This window comes from Pipistrellus kuhlii, unplaced genomic scaffold (genome assembly GCF_014108245.1).
Source record: "Pipistrellus kuhlii isolate mPipKuh1 unplaced genomic scaffold, mPipKuh1.p scaffold_m20_p_22, whole genome shotgun sequence".
Taxonomy (NCBI): domain Eukaryota; kingdom Metazoa; phylum Chordata; class Mammalia; order Chiroptera; family Vespertilionidae; genus Pipistrellus; species Pipistrellus kuhlii.
Window position 1 is genome coordinate 9,434,211 of NW_023425521.1, and position 23,012 is coordinate 9,457,222.

The 23,012-nt window shown below is 45.1% G+C and overlaps 1 protein-coding gene across 3 annotated transcripts in view; it reads right to left on the reverse strand.

Annotated features, from left to right (window-relative positions):
• The window catches only part of ITGB3 (integrin subunit beta 3), a 50,570-nt gene extending 39,121 nt beyond the window's left edge, over window positions 1-11,449 (reverse strand). For 2 of the 3 annotated variants that reach the window (XM_045586342.1, XM_045586343.1), the window contains exon 1: window positions 11,128-11,449. In XM_045586342.1, coding sequence (XP_045442298.1) covers window positions 11,128-11,417 — 290 coding nt within the window. In that variant the 5' untranslated portion in view covers window positions 11,418-11,449. The remainder of the gene's footprint in view (window positions 1-11,127) is intronic. The other variant, XM_036451105.2, reaches the window with a different exon arrangement.
• Window positions 11,450-23,012: the final 11,563 nt, after the last annotated feature.

The following is a 23,012-nucleotide window of genomic DNA, read 5'->3' on the forward strand; positions in this document are numbered from 1 at the left end:
ATTCATTCATTCATTTGTTTACTCAACAAATTTTTTATTGAGCATCTAACTGTGCCCAGTACACTCCTAGGCATTGAAAATACGTTGATGAACTAAACAAACTTCCTACTCTTGTAAACTTTAGTGAGGAAGATGAAAACAAAAAACATATACAACTACAAGTACAATTTCAAACAGTGGTAAATGCTTTAGAAAATAAGGCCAGATAGAGGAATAGTGACATTGAAAGGAGGAAGCCTCCTTCAGAAAATGTGGTCAGGAAAGGCCTCTCTGAGTTAACATCTCAAGATGATATACTGAAGGAAGAAGCCATGGAACAATCTAGGGCAGTGGTCGGCAAACTCATTAGTCAACAGAGTGGCAAACCGTGGCTTGGGAGCCACATGTGGCTCAAGAGCTGCAGTTTGTTGACCACTGATCTAGGGGATGAGCATTACAGAAAAAGAACTATGACAAGAGCTAGATGGACTTCAGCTTCTTAAAGAAGTAGTAGGGCCTGGCTGGTATGGCTTATTTGTTGAGCATCGACCTATGAACCAGGAGGTCAGGGTTCAATTCCCGGCCAGAGCACATGCCCGGTTGCAGGCTCCATCCCCAGTATGGGTTGTGCAGGATGCAGCCAATCAATGATTCTCTCTCATCATTGATGTTTCTCTCTCTCTCTCTCTCCCTCTCCCTTCCTCTCTGAAACCAATAAGAATACATCAAAAAGAAATAGTAGAAGGAAAGAGGGAGGAGGAGAGAGGCAGAGAGGTAGTTGGAGAAGCAGTCAGGAAACTATTGCTGTAGTGGGGAGTGCAGCTTTCATGCTCCATGTGGTGGGAAGCCACTGGAGGAATTTGAGCAGAAAACAATCATCCTGGCTACTGAGAGGGAGCAAGAACAGAAAGAGACCATGGGGAAGCTGTTACAATAATCCAGCAGGGGTTTGGATTGGAATGGTAGTGATGTCGATAGTGTGGTCAGATCTCAAATATATTCTGGGGACTTGCTGATGAATGGCTTGTGGGGCATGATGGAAAGATGGGAAGGATTTTGCTCCCTTTGGACAAATTTCAAATGTTTTGATCCACTGGTTATACCTTTTCACTGACCCTTTAGCCAGTAGACCCTGTCCATGTAAAGCCAGGTCATGTCTGGTTATCGTCCTTAACACTCCATGAACCCCACCCCCAGATAGCATCCTGTCTTCTGGATGGCTGTGATTTAAATTAACATCCAGCCTCTGGGAAATACCATAAGGGCAGGGGTTGTAAAGCAATGAACACTGTTATCATGGGACAGTGGGAATATGTGGAAAGCATGCAGACCGGCAAGCAGGACAGACCTAAAGCCGCTTTTGCCATGAAAAGCTGTGTGACCTCAGGCACACCCCTTCACGCTCTCTCTAGTCCAGGGGCTCAGATTCTTGGCCACATCCCTATTCAAGAACTTATCACTGTCCCCTGGACTTTGGACTTTAACAAGTCTAACCCACCATATCAGCAATGCACTGGAGACCCTAAGCATCTGCTGCCTTTCCCCCATGCTCCCTAATATGGGCAGAATACTTCTGCCATGAGTTGTTAGGTTTAAATGAGATAACATAAAGTGGATGCTCAGTAAGTGTTGGTTTCTTTCCTCCTTGCCTTTATAATAATCACTTCCTGCTCATCCACTGCCCTCCATCTCAGGGTCAGACAAAAGAAAAGTGCTTTGTCTGTAATAGGATTTAGGGGAGAAATCACTAGTCAGAAGACAGGAGTCCCCAGAGATAGACCACACCAATGCCACTGAATTAATTGTCACTTCACCCTCAGGGCCTCCCTTTAAAAAAAAGTATATATGTGTGTGTGTGTGTGTGTGTGTGTGTGTGTGTGTATATATATATATATATATATATATATATATATATATATATATATATATAATGTTTTAAATGATTTGGGAGAGAAGCATCAATGATGAGAGAGAATCATTGATTGTCTGCCTCCTGCACGCTCCACACTGGGGATCCAGCTCGCTACCCAAGCATGTGCCCTTGGCTGGAATCGAACCAGGGACCCTTCATTCCACAGTCCAATGCTCTACTCACCTAGCCAAATCAGCTAGGGCAGGGGCCTCCCTTTTTGCCTCTCGGTAAAATAAATTCAATTGAACAAGTTCTGCTACTTTTTCTCATGATCTTCAAGGTGCTGCCAGCTCTTTAAGTTTATTTCCCATCCAGAAAGCATCAACAGGGTGACTAGGAATCTATAAGGTCTAGCCTCCCAGGGCCCAAGGCCCCTCAAACAATGCACATGTGTCCATTTCTTCCTACTGGCTTAGCGATTGTAGTTTTTCTTTCTTTTTTCCAATTACAGTTTACATTCAATATTATTTTGTATTAGTTTCAGGTGGGTAGCAATAGTGGTTAGACAATCATATACTTTACAAAGTGGTCCCCTGGTATTCCCAGTACCCAACTGACATCATATAAAGTTATTACAATTATTGACTATATTCCCTTTGCTGTACGTTTCATCCCCATGACTATTTTGCAACTCCCAATCTGTACTTCTCAATACCTTCACCTTTTTCATCCAGTCCCCCAATCCTCCCTGTGTCTGACAATCATCAGTCTGTCCTCTGTATCTATGAGTCTGTTTCTGTTTTGTTTATTCACTTATATTGTTCTTTGGGTTCCACAAATAAGTGAAATCATGGTATTTGTCTTTCTCTGACTCACTTATTTCACTTAGCATAATACCCACTAGGTCCATCCAGGCTGTTGCAAATGGTAAGATTTTGTTCTTTTTATGGTCTAGTAATATTCCATTGTATATATGTACCACATCTTCCTTATTCACTGGTCTGTTGGTAGGCACTTGGTTTTCTTACATAGCTTAGCTATTGTAATAATGCTGCAATGAACATAGGGGTGCATATATTCTTTCAAATTTGAGTTTTGGGTTTATTTGGATATATACCCAAGAAGTAGAATCACTGGGTCATTGGGTCGTTCCATTTTTAATTTTTTTAGGAACCTCCACACTGTTTCCCATAATGGTTGCACAAATCTGTATGAGGGTTATCTTTTCTCCATATGCTCAGGGGTCTAACTCTGATATTTGATTCAAATGTTGCATCTCAAATTCTGGAAAATTTTATCAGTACAGGCCCCACCTCCCATCTGATTCACTCAGCACAGAGAAAAGGCAAGCCTGTACCAAGCTCTATTTGAGACCCAGCCCAGCAGTGCCCTGTTGGTGACCTTGGCAATCAGCTGTCGGGTTCTGCTACTTTTTCTCCTCCAGCTCATATCTGTGGGTATGGACAGCAGATAACGGTGCTGTCACCAGTCCTCGCTGCCAATCTGTCTTGATAGGAAGGCAAATTGAGAGGACAATTTGGCAGAACCTATTAAAATCTAAAATATTCATGTCCTTTGATCCAACAGCTTTAGTTAAAAAAGAAAATCAGCCGCCCTAACTGGTTTGGCTCAGTGGATAGAGCACTGGCCTGAAGACTGAAGGGTCCCAGGTTCGATTCCAGTCAAGGGCATGTACCTTGGTTATGGGCACATCCCCAACAGGGGGTGTGCAGAAGACAGCTAATTGATGTTTCTCTCTCATCAATGTTTCTAGCTCTCTCTCCCTCTCTCTAGCTCTCTGTAAAAATTCAATAAAATATATTGATTTTATTTTTAAAAATCAGCCTATAGAAACATGAACAAAAAGGCATAATAATGCACAAGAATATCTCCTGCAGTTTTACTTGTTGTAGTAGATAATTGGGAATGATCTCAGTCTCTACCAACAGGGAATTGGTTTTTTAAAAAATTCAGATATATCCATATAACGAATGGTATGCCTTCTGGCTAGAATTATAGTTCTTGGGATAAATAATGGCAAGCCATAAACTGATATAAAAATATGCCTGGTGTATATATTAAGTGACAATGATCCTATTATGGACAATCCTGTTTGAGAAATAACATTAATGATAAATAACTATATATACTCAAGACTTCCACTAGCAAAGAGGATTAGAGTTGAGCACATGAACTTTTATAGCTACTAAATGTGCCTTTTGCTAAACATCTGGGGCTCTCTTTTAGAATGAAGTTTTTCAAGCATGTTTTTAGCTGCAGACCTTCCTTCTTTCCCTCCAAAAATTCTTACATGGAATTCCACATTATTAATCAATTAAAGGGAAAACTTCTCCAGCTAATGGTGGGGAAGGGCAAGAGCAAACCAAAGTCTCTCCCTTCATCTCCTTTGCCAACTTTTCAGCTCCTGAGACACAAAAAGACTGAGGCCCAGTCAAAACCGGTTTGGCTCAGTGGATAGAGCGTCGGTCTGCGGACTGAAAGGTCCCGGGTTCGATTCCGATCAAAGGCATGTACCTTGGTTGCGGGCACATCCCCAGTAGGGGGTGTGCAAGAGGCAGCTGATCGATGATTCTCTCTCATCGATGTTTCTATCCCTCTATCCCTCTCTATCCCTCTCTCTTCCTCTCTGTAAAAAATCAATAAGATTAAAAAAAAAAAAAAAAAAAAAAAAAAGACTGAGGCCCAGAGATAAGATGATTTGTTCAAAGTCACACAGCAAAATGATGAAAAAGCCTGCCGAGCCACAAATCAAATACGCATTTCTCAATTCCAGACCCACAGTTCTTTTCACATGGAAGTGTTATTTTTTTCTATATGAAAGGAAGTAGCTTTTGTAAGTTAAAAAAAAAAGTATCACAAGTTTAGATGAAGGAATACACATACACATGAGAATTATATGTGCAAGAGGGAAAGATCTGAATTGAACACCTCATCTTATCAATAGTGGACATTATGGGAGAATAGAATTAGATGGGAAGCAGCCATTTTACTCTCCAATGTTTGACTTTCTTATAATGAGGACATCTCACTCTCTCCTTGAATGTTCGAATATCTTTACTAACTGAACTAAGAAACGCTGAGAGGGAGGGAAAGTAGTCTTTTTGTGGAAACATGACAGAAAGCAGAAAGGAAGACTTACAGTGGAATATTTTTCAAAGATGCTACCAAAAAAAAAAATTTTTTTTTAAATATAGAATATCCCCAGGCTTACCTTAACAGTTTCTGGATCCTAGGATTGTGACATACCATATTTGGCCATAAACTATCCAATGCTTTTAGGACCAAGAATAATAAAAGTGCTGGTTGCTGCAAAACTCTCTCCAATATCCTGAAGAAATTACTACTTAGCACTTGGGAAATCTAATGGCTTAATCTACATGGCCCAAACGCATCTACCCAATTAGAAAATTAAAAAATCGGAAATTGGATCCAGGTTTGATGGATATAATCTCCTGCTTTCAGGGTAACCATCTTAACACCTGAGGAAAATGAAGTAGCCTCAGATAAACTCTTAGCATTCTGATACATGCAACACCAACCAAGAAAACTCAAATGTATCACACTACTAGTAAGCGAGGAAGCCAGACTTGGAAGGCTACATACTGTATGATTTCATTTATATGATGCTAGAGGCCGGGTGCATGAATTTGTGCATGGGTGGGGTCCCTCAGACAGTGATTGGGGCCATCTTGCCCAGTCCCAATCAGGGATGCCCAGCAGGCCAGGGGAAAGGACCATGGAGGTTGGCTGGCTGGGGGGAGGGACTGCAGGAGGTTGGCCAGCCAGCTGTGGGGAGGGACCGTGGGAGGTTGGCTGTGGGACCACCAGGGGCAGCTCCTGCATTGAATGTCTGCCACCCTGGTGGTCAGTGCCCCTCATAGCTACCAGCGAGTCATAATGGTTGCTTAGGCATATATAAAGATATATATATATATATATTGCAAATAGCAGGATTAATAAGGACAGGAAACAGATCAGTGGTTGCCAGGAACTAAAGATGGGGAAAGAGAACTGATGACAAATGGACTCAAGGGAACAGTTTAGGGCAGCAATTTTCAACCGGTGTGTTGTGGCAGATACACTGGTGGGCCGCAAGAATTGTTAAAACATGCCATACCTGACTACTTAGTCAGGAGCACTGACTTATATCCTCAGGTATAAAAAAATGACAACCACCAACACAACAGCTGTTCAGTGTGAATGAGTCAATATGTATTCCTTTTTTTTTCCCCTCAGGTTGGTAAAAAACATAACTTTTTTTGTGTGTGGTGCAGAATTTTAATAATTAGTTTATATGTGCCATGAGATAAAAAAAAAGGTTGAAAATCACTGGTTTAGAGTGATGGAAATATTCTATATCTCGATTATGCTGATGGTTACCTAAATGTGCATTTGTCAAAATTCATAGAACGCTATACCTTAAAAACAATAAATTTTAATATATGTAAATTATTCCTTAATAAACTCAAATTTTACAAATGAGTGTTCCTGGAGATGCTGTGTGCATGGAGAGTTGCACATTTAAACAAATACTGACGTTTTACACCAGGAGAATAGGCAGTGTGATTTCCCTGCTCCCACCTGCATGTCCATTTGTGACCTGATCTTCCCGCTCAGGAAGGGTCAGGGTTCAGAGAAGGGGCAAAGGGGTAAAGCAGCAGGCCAGCTCTGTGGGCAGCAGAGGGGGCTGGGTCAAGTCCAGTGGTTTATCCCTAAAGCTGCTCCGTCATTCCCCCAGTTAATTATCTGTCTGCTGATTCATGAGCTGTGGTTCCTGTGGCCATGCTTTCTCACTATTCCTGCCAGCGAGGGCCGGAGGATGCTTCGGGCTGGGGAGGATGATAACCAGAGATCCCGAGCGGGATGGGGAGTGGCAGAGGAGGAATTTCTATTAGGAAATTCCAAAGTCATGTCCAGACTCCCCTCCCCTTCTCTTATGTTGTCCCCAGGAGACCTCTGTCACTCACACTCACAATTTTGAGAAAGATAAAGAAAAGTGGCATCGTCTTATGTGTCTCCTCCAGGAAGGTGGGGGTTGGGGGGAGAAACAGACGCTTCTCAGAGGGTCCCCTGACTTTCCAGCACCCTCAGGTCAGAGGTCTAAATGGTGCAAGAGTGCAAAGGTTCAAATGTGCAAAGAATTCATGGTCTTGGCTGTATTCGACGAATGTCCAGATGGAGCACTTGAGGGTCTTCTGTGAACGAATGCAGATACGCGAATATTGAGTTTCTGAAAGTGAGGCACATCACTAGATGCCTTTTCCTAGCATTCCATGGGTATTTATGTTGCTGCCTAAGTGCCAGGCATTGGACCAAAAAAAAATGTTGACCAAATAGACATGTCCTTCTCCTCATGGAACCTGAAATCTCATGGAAAACCTTTCCTTTCCTCTTTACCCAGAGACAGAATTTAAGGTTTTCTCATGGACAAAGCAAATGAATAAGCCTCTCTCTTTCTTAGCCTCTTCGGCGGGTTCTTGTTGGGACGGAATGGCTGAGATATGTCAAGCCACCAACAGCGAATGGGTTGAAATCAAAAGGGATCCCTTGCTCCATAAGCGTGGGGGGAGGACCCCATCGACCTCATTCTGGGAGCTTGGATTGCACACACTCATGAAGCTGTGACAGCTCTTGCCTCCAGTACACAGTAGATAGCATGGATAGCAAGAACAATGACAACAGTAGCTGCCGTTTATTAAATGCTTATTTTGTGCCTTTTCTCATTTAATTGGCACAATCATAGAAGTATTATTTTCTCCAGTTTACAGATGAGGAAACTGAGGACTTAATCTCTTGAGTCCTTGACTTGTCCAAGGTCACACAGCCAACAAGAGTTGAAATCAAGAATTAAACCCATATCTGACTGGCTTTAAGCATAGCTGTCCCTTTCAGCAGCCAACAAGCTTTCCTCCCATGTCTATCCGGGCCCTGAGAATTGCTGCACAGGGCTCCGTTGTAGAGTTTCCAAGATACAAGATCAGAAGGAGAAATCAGCACCCCAGCTCAGAACCAATAAGTTTAGACGATGATAGCAAATAAAACTTACCCATGGGGTCCCAAATTAGAATAAAGACCTACATATGGCGAAGCCACAAAACCCAATACTTCTTGGGTGATGCTGAAAAGGTCACTTCTGAACCTAAGTTCCAAATTCTACCCTCAAACAAGACCCAACTATGCTGGAGCGTCTCTTTGCCACCCACACCCAGCTCTTTCGAGTTCCTTCAATACTGTGTGTCCCAACATAACTCTCCTATTCTCACCCCACCACCTGCTTCCCCAGGATCTGATGATGCCTGCAACCTGGCCACAGATAGTGTTTACTAGTAAGAGCAGAGGGGTCCCAAATATAAAATACCTATCTGCTTTCACTGGGGGCTGATTACTTGAAGGTCTGGCTCTAGAGCCCATGCTTTTAAACACTATTCTACCCTGCCTCAGAGGGAGTCTGGGACTAGATCGGCACAACCAGTCACCACTGCTGAAATCACCCAAATTATAACAAATCTGCGATCAGATCTCCTACAGAATATTGAATGCAAACGTAGGTATGTCAATGCAGTGGAATCCTATATGGATCATTACAATGTGTAAACCAGATCAACAAAAGATATACTAAGGTTGAGGGACGGAGAGAAAAACACCAGAAGAACATATACACTTTTCATCTTCACTAACATCGAACCAAGAACCACACCAGGCTCTCTCTATCTTATGGTACCTTACTTCTAAAACTAAAAAAATATATAATGATTAGACTCAGAAGTCATCCAGAAATTCAGAAAGCTGCGGATGTGAAAAAAAAAGAAAGGAAAAAATGGTTTAAGTTCACAGAAGCAGGTTCTCCATAAAAGACAGCTGAGCTGCCCTTCTGTATGTCTCCACTGCCCCCATCAATAGCAGGCGCATCTGAGCCACTCCCAGCGGCTCTCAGCACTCCCAGGGCAGAGCCTGGAGACTCACAGCTCTGTGCCATGGCCAGCAGGCTGCTCATTGCAGACTGAAGATATCAGTTGACCTGTTTGTGCTTCCATCACATGGGAAGCTTCAGCAGTAACAACTTAGCCCCCTCTGTATTATCTGTAACTCTTCTATGAAGATTATCATTCACCAAATGCGGTGATGGTGTCATGGGTGTATACTTTTCTCCAAACTTATCTAGTCTTATATGTTACTAGAGGCCTGGTGCACGACATTCGTGCACTGGGGAAAAGGGGTCCCTCAGCCTGGCCTGTGCCCTCTTGCAGTCCGGGACCCCTCGGGGATGTCTGATTGCCGGCTTAGGCTTGCTCCCCTCGACAGAACCCGAGGTGTCCTTAGCACTGCCGAGAGACAGGAGAGGCTCCTGCCACCGCCGCTGGGCTCGCCAGCTGTGAGCCTGGCTTCCGGCTGAGCTCCTGTGTTGAGCACCTGCCCCACGGTGGTCAGTGTGTGTCATAGTGACCATTTGTTCTGCTGTTTGGTCGAATTGCATATTAGGATTTTATTATATAGGATATAGGTACTGTGTATGTCAATCATATGTAATTTTTTAAAAAGATATTGTTGCCTTGTCCTGTATAATCTCTTATACACATACTTCTTTCTCTTAAAAAAATATATATATATATATATATATATATATATATATATATATATATATATATATTTGTATTGATTTCAGAGAGGAAGAGAGAGAGAGAGAAACATCAATGATGAGAGAATCATTGATTGACTTCCTCCTGCACGCCCCCTACTGAGGACTGAACCCACAACCCCCGCATATGCCCTTGACAGGAATCTAACCTGGGACCCTTCAGAATGCAGGCTGATGCTCTATCCACTGAGCCAAACCGGCTAGGGTTATACACACACATCTTGAAGGCAGTCATTAGAGTATTTTTTCTCATCAAAGTATTTTTGAATAGTTATCTTTTGAAATGGACTTATTAATAAATCTTACTTAAAAAAAAGAAAGTACTTTCACCCTAGCCAGTTGGGCTCAGTGGATAGATGGGCGGCCTGCAGACCAAAGGGTCCCAGGTTGATTCTGGTCAATGGCCCAGGCTCTGGTCAGGGGCTTATGCAGGAGGTTAATCGAATGTGTTTCTCTCACATTGATATTTCTCTCTGTCTTTCCCTCTCCCTTCCACTCTCTCTAAAATCAGTGAGGGGAAAAATAACCTTGGGTGAGTATTTAAGCACACACACACAGTACTTTCTGCAGGATCTAAATTGTTACAAGAAGTACCACTCCCTTCATTGAAAGCACATAAACGAACACTTGTAACTCCTCTGCACAGGAACACCCAGAGGATAGGAGCCAGAGTTTTCTCTGTGAAGGTCAGCGGGGCTCTGGCAGAACCGTGGGCAGCACCCGGAGGCGGCGCTGTGCTCGGCCCCCCCACCCCCCACACCTCCCCAGCACCGATGCCGCCCCATGCCAGCTGCCTTGGCCGCCTTTGGTGTGTGCGGCAGCAGGAGAGACAAAGCCGGGGAGCCAGGCCAGCGGCAGGGACCCTTGGCGTGGCTCCCGCCTGCACTGGAGACACTTCGGATGCGCGGTCTGTCCCGGAGCAGCGGGTTCTGCCCATCGCTGCCACCCCGGGAACTGTAGGAGGCAGAGCCTTCATCCCTCCGAATGGCTCCCGCGGGGAACCACCAAGTTTAAAAAAAAAGAAAAAGAAAAAAAAAAGAAAAGAAAAAAAAGGAAAGAAAGAAAGAAAAGAAAGAAAGAAAGAAAGAAAGAAAGAAAGAAAGAAAGAAAGAAAGAAAGAAAGAAAGAAAGAAAGAAAGAAAGAAAGAAAGAAAGAAAGAAAGAAAGAAAGAAAAAGAAAAGTAAAACTTGGGAGAAGTCCAACACAAGGAAAAAGATGAATGCCGAGTAACTGGCAAACCCGCGCGCTCATCCTCTCCTCGGAGAAACCGTAACCTCCGGACCCGCCGACGCGCGGGAACCGCCCGGGAAGCCGCAGCCCCCGCCCCGCGGGCCGGTCACCTGCGAGGAGCGCGGCCCGGGCTGCCCGCGGGGCTCCGCGCATCGCGCACCCGAGGCCGCCCGGAGCGGCGCCTCTCCCGGCTAAAGACTCCCGCGTCCGGCGGACCGTCCCCGACGTAGCCCATCACCCTGGCCCTCCACGGCCGGGACGGTCCCCCCGGGGGCTCCGGGCTGCGCCGACCCCAGCCTGGCCCCGCGCACGCCGGGAGCCGCCGGGCTTCCCCGCTGCGAAGCTGCAGAGTCCGGGGCGCCCGGCGCGGTCCCCGGGCAGCGGCGTCCGGCGCCGGAGCTCACTCACCTGCGGCGCCCACGCCCGCCAGCGCCCCCAGCACCAGCACCCGCACCGCAGCCCAGAGCCGCTGCGCCCGCATCTCGTCCGCCCGCCGCCGCTCCGCCCGCCCCACACCGAGCGGCTTGCCCCGGGCGGCTTTCCCCGCAGCCGGAGGGGAAGGGAGGGGAGGGGACGCCGTGGGTGGGACGCAACGGGGCGGGCCGTGGACTTGCGCTTCCTCCCCTGGGGCCCTTTTCTGGTCTGGGAGCCGGAGAGGGGGCGGTGGAAAACCGCGCCTTCCCTCGCAGAACCTCCATCCGAGGGCGCGGTTGGGGACCATGGGCAGGGCACATCCCCGCAGACATCCTGGTCCCAGCGTCCACACCGGGGCCCTGGGTTTGCTTAGGAGAGCCAGGAGCACTGTAGCACGGAGTCCCTCTCCTCACGGAGTCCCACCTCCTCAGACAGCCCACAGGTCTCTCTCTTTCACCTGCACTGCCCTCTCCCTCGGTGTCTTCAGTATATTCATTCACACTTCCATTCAATTAATGGACACACATCTGTTGACTGCCTGCTCTGTCGGGCACTGGTTTAGTCCTTTAATGTTCACTTTTATTTTTCTCTCTCTTGAATTAGTTTGGTTTTCAGATAGACTATAAGTCTTTTGAGGACAAAACCACATCTCAGGCGTGTATAAGCAATGGTGTCCATAAAGTTTCTACAAAGATTTGCTCACCGAAAGACGTGGCCCAGAAAGAAGCTTCACTACAGACTGATTCACATGCGTTTCAGCATAATGATTACTGCTTGTCTCTTTCTTTATTCTTATAAGTATATTTCCAGTAGGACATAATCTCACTCATCTGGGGGAAATGGTGAACAACATAGACTGATGAACAAGAACAGACCCAGAGATAAGGAGTCATGGGTCAGGCTGTTGGACCTCGAAGGGAGGGTGGGGATAAAAGGGAGAGATCAACCAAAGGACTTACGTGCACACATATGAGCCTAACTAGTGGTCAAGGACAATAGGAGGGTGGGGGCATGAGTGGGGAGGGGAGGATTGGAATGGAGGGTTGAGGACAAATATGTGATACCTTAATCAATAAAGACATTAAAAAATAAAATAAATAAAAATTTTAAAAAATAAGATAAAAAAGGCTTGCCCACACATAGAGGTATCTGATAAACATTTCAGGGCACAGACTGTAGTTCCACACACTCATACACACTTACCCACCAGATATACGTTCCAAGACCCCACAGGGATGCCTGTAACTGCAGAGAGTACCAAACTTTTATCCTATACAGACATCCACCTTTCCAATGAAAAGAAGGGCCTTACAGCTTCTCTTGACACATCACAATTGCCAGCATCGCAGCTCTTGCACGCTGGCACCATGATGAAGAAAAATAAAAGTTTCTTGAACGTAAGCACTGTAGCACTGTCACCATCTGTCTGATAACCAAGCGTGGGCAGACAGCACGATACAACCTGGACAAAGGGATGATTGACACTCCTGGCAGGACAGGGGAGTGGGTTTCTACACAAAACTGAGCCCAATTTAAAACTTGCAAATTAATTGTTTTTTGAGTTTCCCATTTAATGTTAGTATCAGACTATACACTTGATGGCAGGTAACTGAAACTATGAGACGCTAAACCATGGATAAAGAGGGTCTACTGTGTACTCTCTGCAACCAAACTCACAGGCTTTGGAGTCTTATCGTATTTGCCTCAAAGGGCCTCCCACTCAAGTCTTTCCTTTTGGTCTCTGGGTCTTCCCCGGATTAGAAACCTCAGAAAGCTCAAAGGGGCAAAATGTTAGCAGCACCGTGAAGCAGGAGGCCACCAGGCAGTGGCTGGGGCTGGGGCTGGCTGTGGCATGGGGAGCTCTGAAACAAGGCTTCAGGCCTCAGAGAGGACCCGGAAATCTCTCCAGCTCCTGGGCTTCCTAAGGGCCTTCAGGCTGACCTCGAGCTTCCCCTACTCCCTCTCCTGAGACACAAGATGCCTGAAAACTGGCCCTGACTGGCCAAGCTGGCTTTGCTTGCTCGTGATTGAACTTTGACCTATGAACCAGGAGGTCACAGTTCAATTCCCAGTCAGGACACATGCCCTGGTTATAGGCTAGATTCCCTGGTGTATGGTGTGCAAGAGGCAGTTGGTCAATGATTCCCTCTCATCATTGATATTTCTATCTCTCCCTCTTGCTTTCTCTCTGAAATAAATAGAAATATATATTTCAAAATATATATGTATTACTAGAGGCCCAGTGCATGAAAATTCATGCACTGGAAGGGAGGTCCCTCAGCCCGGCCTGGCCCCTCTTACAGTCATGGAGCCCTAAGGGGCAGGAGGCGACCTGATGATCAGGGAAAGGTGACGCCCCATCACACCTCTGCTGCTGCCACTGCCTGTAGTGCAAGCCTCAGCCGGCCCTGGTTACCTGAGCCTCGAGCAGCCCTGGGTGGCTGGGCAGCTGCCATCCAAGGCTGGGCCGGCCCTGGGGGGCTGGGGGGCTGAGGGAACTGGGGGACTCTGGAGGCAGGTGCACAAAGTGGCCTTGCCGCACACCTGCCACCCCAGTGGGGCTGAGGGGACTGGGCACTGCCATCCTGTGGCTGTGGGTGCCGCCATCTTTGAGGGTGTGGCAGTCAATTAGTATACTCCCTTCTTTTCTTTTTTTAAATATATTTTATTGATTTTTCACAGAGAGGAAGAGAGAGGGATAGAGAGTTAGAAACATCGATGAGAGAGAATCATTGATCAGCTGCCTCTTGCACACCCCCCACTGGGGATGTGCCCGCAACAAGATACATGCCCTTGACTGGAATCAAACCGCAGGCCGACGCTCTATCCACTGAGCCAAACCGGTCCCGGCAGTATACTCTCTTCTTATTGGCTATGTGGGTGCCAACATCTTTGCAACAGTGTGAGGGTCAGTTAGCATATTCCCTCTTTATTAGATAGGATTTTTTTTTAATTGGTTCTTTATAACCTATGGACACAGACAATAGAGTGTAAAGGCCTGGGGGGGGAGGTTGAGGTGGGCTGGAGGGAGTCAATAGGGAAAAAAAGGGGACATGTGTAATACTTTCAACAATAAAGAATTATATTTTTTTTTTTTTTTTTTAATAAGTTTTTATTGTTCATATTATTACAAATGTTCCTTTCCCCCCCCCCCCCACCATTGCTCTCCTCCACCAGGTTCCCACCCCACCCTCTGCCCTTTCCCCTCTCCCCATTGTCCTCATCCATAGGTGCACAGTTTATGTTCAGTCTCTTCCCACGCCCCCCTCTCCCCTTTTCCCCAAGAATCGTCAGTTCACTCCCCTTCCATATCTCTGATTCTATTATATTCAACAGTTAATATTGTTCATCAGATTTTTTTTTAATTTCCTTGGTTTTTAGATTCACTTGTTGATAGTTACGTATTTGTTGTTCATAATTTTTATCTTTGTTTACCTTCTCTTCTGAAAGAACCCCCTTCAGCAATTCATATAATTCTGGTTTGGTGGTGATGAACTCCATTAGCTTTTTTTTATTAGTGAAGCTCTTTATCTGGCCTTCGATTCTGAGTGATAGCTTTGCTGGGTAGATTATTTTTGGCTGTAGGTTCTCGCTATTCATCACCTTGAATATTTCTTGCCATTCCCTTCTGGCCTGCATGGTTTCTGTTGAGAAGTCAGCTGACAATCGTATAGGTGCTCCTTTATAGGTTACTACCTTCTTTGCTCTTGCTTCTTTTAATATTCTCTCTTTGTCTTTTGCTCTTGGAATTTTAATAATGATGTGTCTCGGTGTGGTCCTCTTTGGATTCCTTTTGTTTGGAGTTCTGTGTGCTTCCTGGACTTGTAAGTCTAATTCTTTCACCAGATGGGGGAAGTTTTCTATCACTATTTCTTTCAGTATGTTTTCGATATCTTGCTCTCTCTCATCATCTGGGACCCCCATAATTCTGATGTTGGTTCGCTTGAAGTTGTCCCAGAGGTTTCTTACATTATCTTCAATTTTCTGGATTCTCTTGCCTTCTAGCTTCTGTGGAGGAGTGTCTTCTGGCTCTTTATGTTCCAAATCTTTGACTTGATTCTTGCGATCTTCCCTTCTGTTTTTAGGACTCTGTAAAATATTTTTTATTTCAGACAATGTATTCTTTATTTCTTGTTGACTCCTTATTAATTCTAGTTGATCTCTTTTCATATCCTCGTAGGCCTTATCCATCTTTTCTAGGAAATTCTTGAAAAACCTTGTAAGCGTAGATTTGAACTCTATATCCAGACGCTTTTTGTCCTCCATTTCTTTCGTTTGTGATCTATTTTGTTGTCGCATTTCGCAGTTACAGATGGGACGGGGTTTCAGGGTGGAGCCTACAGCCTTGGCTTCTGTCAGCCCCGCCCTATGCGGGTCCTTCAGTGCTCGCTGCTGCCGGCGCCTCTGAGAGAAAGGTGCCCTCGATTTTCGCCTGCTGCCAAACAGTCTATGCTCTCCCCCAATGAGCCCGGTATTGGGGTTCAGTTCAGTTGGAAGTGGAGTTGGAGGTGGCGTTCAGAGCAGTCTGGAGCCCCAGTCTCCTTCCCGTCAGGGCAATCCCGCGGCACAGCGGACCGTCCTTTCTCTGCGCGCAGTGTGCGCGCCTCCGGGACCTCCTTTCGCCTCTCCCCGGGGTTCCGCCTTACAGCCCGGCTCCCTATGGCTGAGCCTGAGTCCCTGGGGTCTGGCCTAGAACTGGGGTTCAGAGCAGTCGGGGGCCCAGCACAGTCGGAGTTTTATCTCCTTTCCGCTAGGGAACGCCCGCCAGGCACTCGGCCTCCCTCCTCTCCGGCTCTGTCCTCTCTGCGCACCGCGTCTCCGCGTCTCCGTACCTTGGCTTTTCCAGCTCCTCCGCACCTCCTTCTGGTTTTCTCCTTGCTTCTCGCTGTAGAATTTCCAGTCAGTCAACCTTCCTGTAGTTCTGGGCAATGTCCGTTTTATATTTTAGTTGTATTTTATTGAAATTGTTGTGTGCGGCTGCGGCTAGGTGTTCACCTGGGCGCAGCCATCTTGGATCCAAGAATTATATTTTTAAAAAAAAATATTTTATTGATTTTGTACAGAGAGGAAGAGAGATAGAGAGTTAGAAACATCAATGAGAGAGAGTCATCGATCAGCTGCCTCTTGCACACCCCCTACTGGGGATATGCCCGCAACCAAGGTATATGCCCTTGACCGGAATCGAACCCGGGACCCTTCAGTCCACAAGCCGACACCCTATCCATTGAGCCAAACCGGTTTTGACAATAAAGAATTATTTTTAAAAAATTTTAAAAACTGGCCCTGACTCAATTTTCTGCCTCATTTTCCTCCCTACCCCAAGAATGTACCTTTCCTAAATATTCTCAAACATTCCCTGCCTTTCTATCTGACTAATTTAACTTCCTTTTTGCCACCTGGAAAATTCCACTTATCTTTCAAAACCTCTCACATGCCTTCTCTTTCATGTGATCTCCTCTGCTGTCTGCCCCTCCTCCAGCCCTACACTCTGTTAAGTGGACACTACCTTCTCAGACCTCCCAAACATTAGGACACACCTAGTGGTAACACACATCAGCAGCAGTGTCACTAGCAATTTGCCAGGGGACAGGGGAGGAGCCAGCCCACAGAGCATACCTGGGCTTCCTAACCTGAGCTTTGAGGCTCCAGCTCCATACACCTCCCCTCACTAGAAGAGACAATCGGCCAGAAGCCATTTCAGCAGCGTTGTCATAGCCCCTGGCACCTACGTGTTTCCTCCACCTCGCTCTGCTGGCACCAACCACTTGGGGTGGGCACTGGTCCAGCAAACATGCTACCCAAGCCCCAGCCTAGTCTAAGCCCTGGCGAAGACTCTAGCAAGTTTGTTGCTCTGTTGCCAACCTCAGTGACCATGAAGTGGGTCCCTGCCAAATTCCCAGCCCAGGGAAGGAAAGGGGCTAGTCCAGTGGGCGGCAAATATCAACAGGACAACGATTGAAATTTCTTTTGAGAGCCAAATTTTTTAAACTTAAACTTCTAACGCCACTTCTTCAAAATAGTCTCGCCCAGGCTGTGGTATTTTGTGGAAGAGCCACACTCAAGGGGCCAAAAAGCCGCATGTGGCTCGAGAGCTCCAGTTTGCCGACCATGGGCTAGTCCATTTACATATCCATATGCATTTAGTATCATAATTGATGGCTGTGTTTAACATCTACCATCCATTATTTGTTCCATCTTTTTGGTTTCGCTGTTACTCCTTTTCTGCCTTCTTCTGGGATAATTCTCTCTTTTTATACTTTTACTGGCTTTTTAGCTATACCTCTGCTTTGTGGTGTGTGTGTGTCTGGGGATTACAATATGCACCATGAACTTAACATGCATAGTCTACCTAGAATTAGTTTTACACCATCTCATGTAAAAAATGTAAGGACCTTATAAGAGTATAATCCCATTGACCAAACCCCATCCTCTGTACTATTAATGTCATATTTCTCACTTCTAAATACATAGTAACTCACAATATATTATTTTTTGCATTAAGGAGTTTCCTTTTACATAAATTAAATAAGGAGATAAGCAATAACGTTTAAATTTACCCCTATATTTATCATTTTTTGTGCTCTTCATTTCATCCTCTAGTTCTGGGTTCCCATCTATTATTTCCCTTCCATCTGAACAAATTACATTAGAAAATTTTGTAATGACGATCCACTGTTCAACTTTCTTTCATCCTCATTTTAATTAGAATTAATCAAATTAATTAGAATGACAATTAATTTTTAATTACATTTATTGGGGTCCACAATTCTATGATATATCATCTGTAATTGGCATGATATGCTCACCACCAAAGTCAAATCCTTTTCCATCACCATATATTTGACCTCCTTTACCTTTTTCTACCCCCACCCCCTTCCCTCTGGCAACCACCATACTGTTGTCTGTGTCTATGAGTTTTTGTTTGTTTTGTTTGTTTGTTTTTCTTATTTATTCATTGGTTGCTTTCACTTTTATAACCTACATATGAGTGAAATAATATGGTTCTTAACTTTTCCCGTCTGACTTATTTTGCTTAGCATGATATCCCCAAGATCCTTCAATTCTATGCAAATATCAGTATAAATACATGGATATTTACTTTATTCTCTGAGTTATATTCCATTACTAACATTATTCACTTTGTTACTCGAGTTGTCCCAGGTTTGTCTCTGCTTTTAAGTTTTCTCTTTATCTTTGGTTTCTGAGCAGCTTGACTTGTAAGGTGAATAGGTACTATTTTCTTTGTATTTATCCTGCTTGGAGTTGATGAGACTCTTGGATATATAAGTAGCTTATTTTTCACCAAATGCAGGAAATTTTTTTGGTAATCTTGACCTGGGGAAATTTTTTCCCATTGATTTTTAGAGAGAGTGGAAGGGAGGGGTAGGGGAAGTGAGAGAACCAGGGTCGGGGGGTTGAATCTGCACCCCAGGTACATGCCCTTGACCAGGAAGCAAACCAGTGACCCTCCAGTGCAAGGGCCAATGCTCCAAGCACTTAGCACACCAAACAGGGTCAAATATAGGAACTGTTTAGCCATTATTTCTTCAAATATTTTTTCTTTTCATTAGCTTTCTCCTTACCCTCTGAAACTATAATTATATGTGTTTTTAGATATCATCTAAATATCTAAGTTTATAATTATATAAATATTTATATATTATCACACAGGCCACTGAGGCTTAGTTATTTTTTAAAAAATCATTTCTTGGTTTTGCATATTAAGTAGTCCATTAATCTCTCTGTATACCCCAATCCTGTCTTTTGCAATCTCCAATGTGCTGTTAAACCCATCTGGGGAATATTTTGGACATTGTGCTTTTAAATTCTAGAATTTCCCTTCATTCTTTTTCATAGTTCTGGTTTCTTTGCTGAGATTCCTCTTATGTTCCATCATCATGTTTACATTTTCCATCAACTTCTTAAACATGTTCACAGCAGCTATTATAAAGTTCCAGTCTGCTCATTCTGACTCATCTCAAAGTCTGTTTCTCTCTTTTTACATTATGGGCCCCTACTTCCTGCTTCTTCACATGTATAGTGATGTTAGGTGGTATACTAAACATTGTGGATCATTCATTTTAGAGTGTATGCTGTCTTCCCTTGAAGAGCATTTGAGTTCTGGTCTGGTCAGCCTCGGTTTAGTCTTTTCAGGACTGCCCTCTTCCTATTTTATCCGTAGTCTTAGGGTGTCATTTTTTTTATTGTAGAACATGGTCCTTATTCCTAAAATGTCAACTTTCTGTATCATTTAAGTACCCTGAGTTGGTCAGTGAGTTGCAGTCCATGGGCTGAAATGCCAATATCTGGAAGCCATGTGCAACCTCCAGTGTTCCAGTCTAGCTCCCTGCCAGCTCTCAGCAGCTCTCCACTAAGCCTCACTGAGTCTCACCATGCACCTCTGCAGCCCATCCTCAGCTAAAGCCCATAGGGGACATCCATGTGGACTTCAGGGGGCATTTCTCTGTTCAACACCTTCCTCACTGAGAGCTTTTCCCACCAATCACAGCTTCCTCAGTAGCCCTGAGCTCTAATGTATGGCCTTCAACTCAGTGAGACCATCATGCACCTCTTTAAAATATATATATGTGTGTGTGTGTGTGTGTGTGTGTGTGTGTGTGTGTGTGTGTGTGTTTATTTCAGAAAGGAAGGGAAGGAGAGATAGAAATGTCAACTATGTGAGAGAATCATCGATCCCCTGCCTGCTGTACGCCCCACACTGGGAATGGAACCCACAACCCTGGCATGTGCCTTGACCAGAAATCAAACTGTGACCTCCTGATTGATAGTTTGACACTCAATGGTTGAGCCATGCCAGCCGGACCATCATGCACTTCTGAGGCCCCACCTTTTCTCCTTGTTCCAAAAAGTCACCCTGGCAGAAAGCTGGGCAGGTGTAGGGCTCACCTCATATGTTTCCCTTCCCTCAAGGATTATGCTTCCGTTTTACCTTTGTTCAGGTCAAAAGCAGTTCCCCACACATTTTGTCTAAATTCATTGCTGTTAACTATGGGAGAGTTAACAACTATGGTTAATTATGGGAGAGCAAGTTCCCTACCAGTCACTTTGTCACAGTCAGAAGCGGAAGCTCTGTGCTTATTTTATTTATCTTCACCTTCTCCACCATTACCGGAGAGTTGAGGTCCTTGAGTGCATGGATTGCAACTTATTATCTTTATAATCCCTGATAGGCCTTCAGTAAACAAAAGAATAATTTTCCATTTTTTACCTTCTTAGCAGACTTTGATAGTTAATTTTAATAAAATGTTAATCAGCCAAAACCGGTTTGGCTCAATGGATAGAACGTCAGCCTGTGGACTGAAAGGTCCCAGGTTCGATTCCGGTCAAGGGCATGTACATTGGTTTCAGGCACATCCCCAGTTAGGGGGTGTGCAAGAGGCAGCTGGTCGATGTATCTCTCTCATCGATGTTTCTAACTCTCTATCCTTCTTTCTTCCTCTCTGTAAAAAATCAATAAAATATATATTTTTTAAAAACTTTAAAAAAATAAATAAATAAAATGTTAATCAAGCAAAAATGTTGGAGGACCTAAAAATCTATTTTGTTATTTGCCCAAGTGTCAAACTCTCCAGGTAACAGGACCATGGAGGGGTATCCAATGCCTCACAGGTAAAAAACAAAACAAAACAAAACAAAACAAAAAAAAAAAAAAAAAAAAAAAAAAAAAAACTTTCCCAAGATTCATTTAAGGAGGAAAAGTCATATTATTCTGGCTCCTTGTCCAATCTTGCCCAGACTAACACCAAAATAGGAATCCTTTCCCTGTACTCTCATTAACTCTGTCTCCTTGGGGAAGCCACTCCTACTCAGTTCCTCCTACTCAGTTTCTCGTTGTCACCACTATAAGTTGGAGGAACCAGTTTGTGGGCATTTCCTGGACCTCTTGCCTTCAAGGCCATGCTTCATTCCCCTTTGTATTAAGGGTCAAAAGGTCTCAGGATTCAGGTCTGTGCTCCACCTCTTACTAGTTAAATGGTCTTGGAAAAGTTTCCAAATCCTCTCTATATTCATTTCCCTTATCTGTTAAACATAATCATCTGTTCCCTTCCCTTCTCCCCATCTGAGGCCCCACTCTCTACCTTCCTAACACACTTGGTTATAGGGTTCCGTGAGACCGTGAATACGAAAGGTCTTTGGAATCTGAAAAGCACAGAGGGATGTATTATTTTTGTTATTATTTATGGAGAGACTGTAGCCCTGTCAGTGCAGATCCATCCCACCAGTTAAGGAAACTGAGTGTGGAGCAGTGTGTTGGCTCAGAATCTCCTCCTCCTACACATCTGGCAGCAGCTCTTCTGTCCATTGAGAGAGGATGACCCAGCTGTGTCTTTGGCTTGGAAGAAAATGGGCTTTTCAGAGTTCACGTGGACTAAAAGGGTCATAACTTGGAATTTCTTTCCCTGTACTTTGGGGAGCTCTCTTAGCAACTAATCCTAGATTTCCATCAAGGCAGTGGTGGAGGGATGAGCTCAGCATTGGCATTTAGCATTCATTCACAAGCACTCAGTGGGCACCTCCTGTCTGCAGGTCCTTCTCAGCATAATGAGGAGACAACTGTGAAGAATGCCAGAGCCTGCCCTCGAAGAACCAGAGCCCAGAGAGGGGCCTGAGGCAATCCAGTTCTGTCTTGGATGCCTCCTCACGTGAGGCAGGCCTTCCTCTGCTGAGAAGAAAACATGAGAGCCCAAGGGGCTTCCATCCCAGCTCAGTATACAGGGCCCAGCCTGGGTTCAAGCTCCGTGCCCACAAAGGGTATCACATGACTGCTCTCACCCAGTCAGACCAAACCAGACCCTTTCCCCACCCAAACCCCAAGCCAGGAAGATGCCCCATGTTGATACCAGAGCTGCTGCTTGGATTCTGGCCCCGAATTCCTGTTGTTTCTAAATCCCCAGTGACCCTCCTTGGGGTCCTGCTTCTGTGGATCCAAATTTGCAGCTGGGCTCAGTGACAGAGGAACATAAGGGTTGTCGGCACAATCATTAGGTGGCCAGGATTTGAATCCTACCTCCACCATTTGCTACTCCCATGATCCTGGGCAAGTTATTTAACTGCACTGTTTCCTTTTCCCCATCTGTAAAATGGGGATTGGATCATTGAGCACAGGGTCTAAGAATTAAATAAACGTGAGCTGTTTCTCCCCTTTAGGATCGACTCATCTATTCTGCATTTCAGTTTATACCCAAATTCTGTCTACAAATCATAACACCCTCTGCTTCCCTGTTACTGCCTATCACCGGGCCCCCTGGGCAATGTTGGTCAAATTGAGGCAGAAAAGATATTACAGGCAACGGCCAGGATCCTAGCTAGTCAAACTGACCACCCTCTGACAACTGGCTCAGGTTCCCTGACCCTGAACCAACCCATGATGATCCTTGGCATGATTAGTGCTGCTGGGACAAGTCTCGCCTTGTCCCAAGTTCATGGACTCCTTTTCTTGCAAGTCCTTCAGAACTCAAGGACAAGGCACCTGGGGCCCCTTTTCTCAGGAAAAGTTTCCCCCACCCTTTTACTCACAGGGCTGCTCTATTTTCAAGTCTTGACCACTTCCTGTCTTGACTATGACAAGAAGTTACCAGCTATACCCAGCTGACTCCTGAGACATGACAGCCACGCCGGAAAAACCTGGGCATTAGACCAAGGTCTGGGCCAAACAAAGGGCCCCTGGGATTCGGTTTTCCCCCGAAAGCATGACAAAGAGTGGGGTGACTGTGAACTGAGCACCTGATTGGCAGTATGCCTCACTTCCCCATGGCTCTGGATGTTTCCCACCCAAGAAGACCTGCGGTCCTTGACCCTGACCTGGAGGCAGTGAGGACCGAGGGGGGAGGAGTGGAAGACCCACACGTACTTCACTC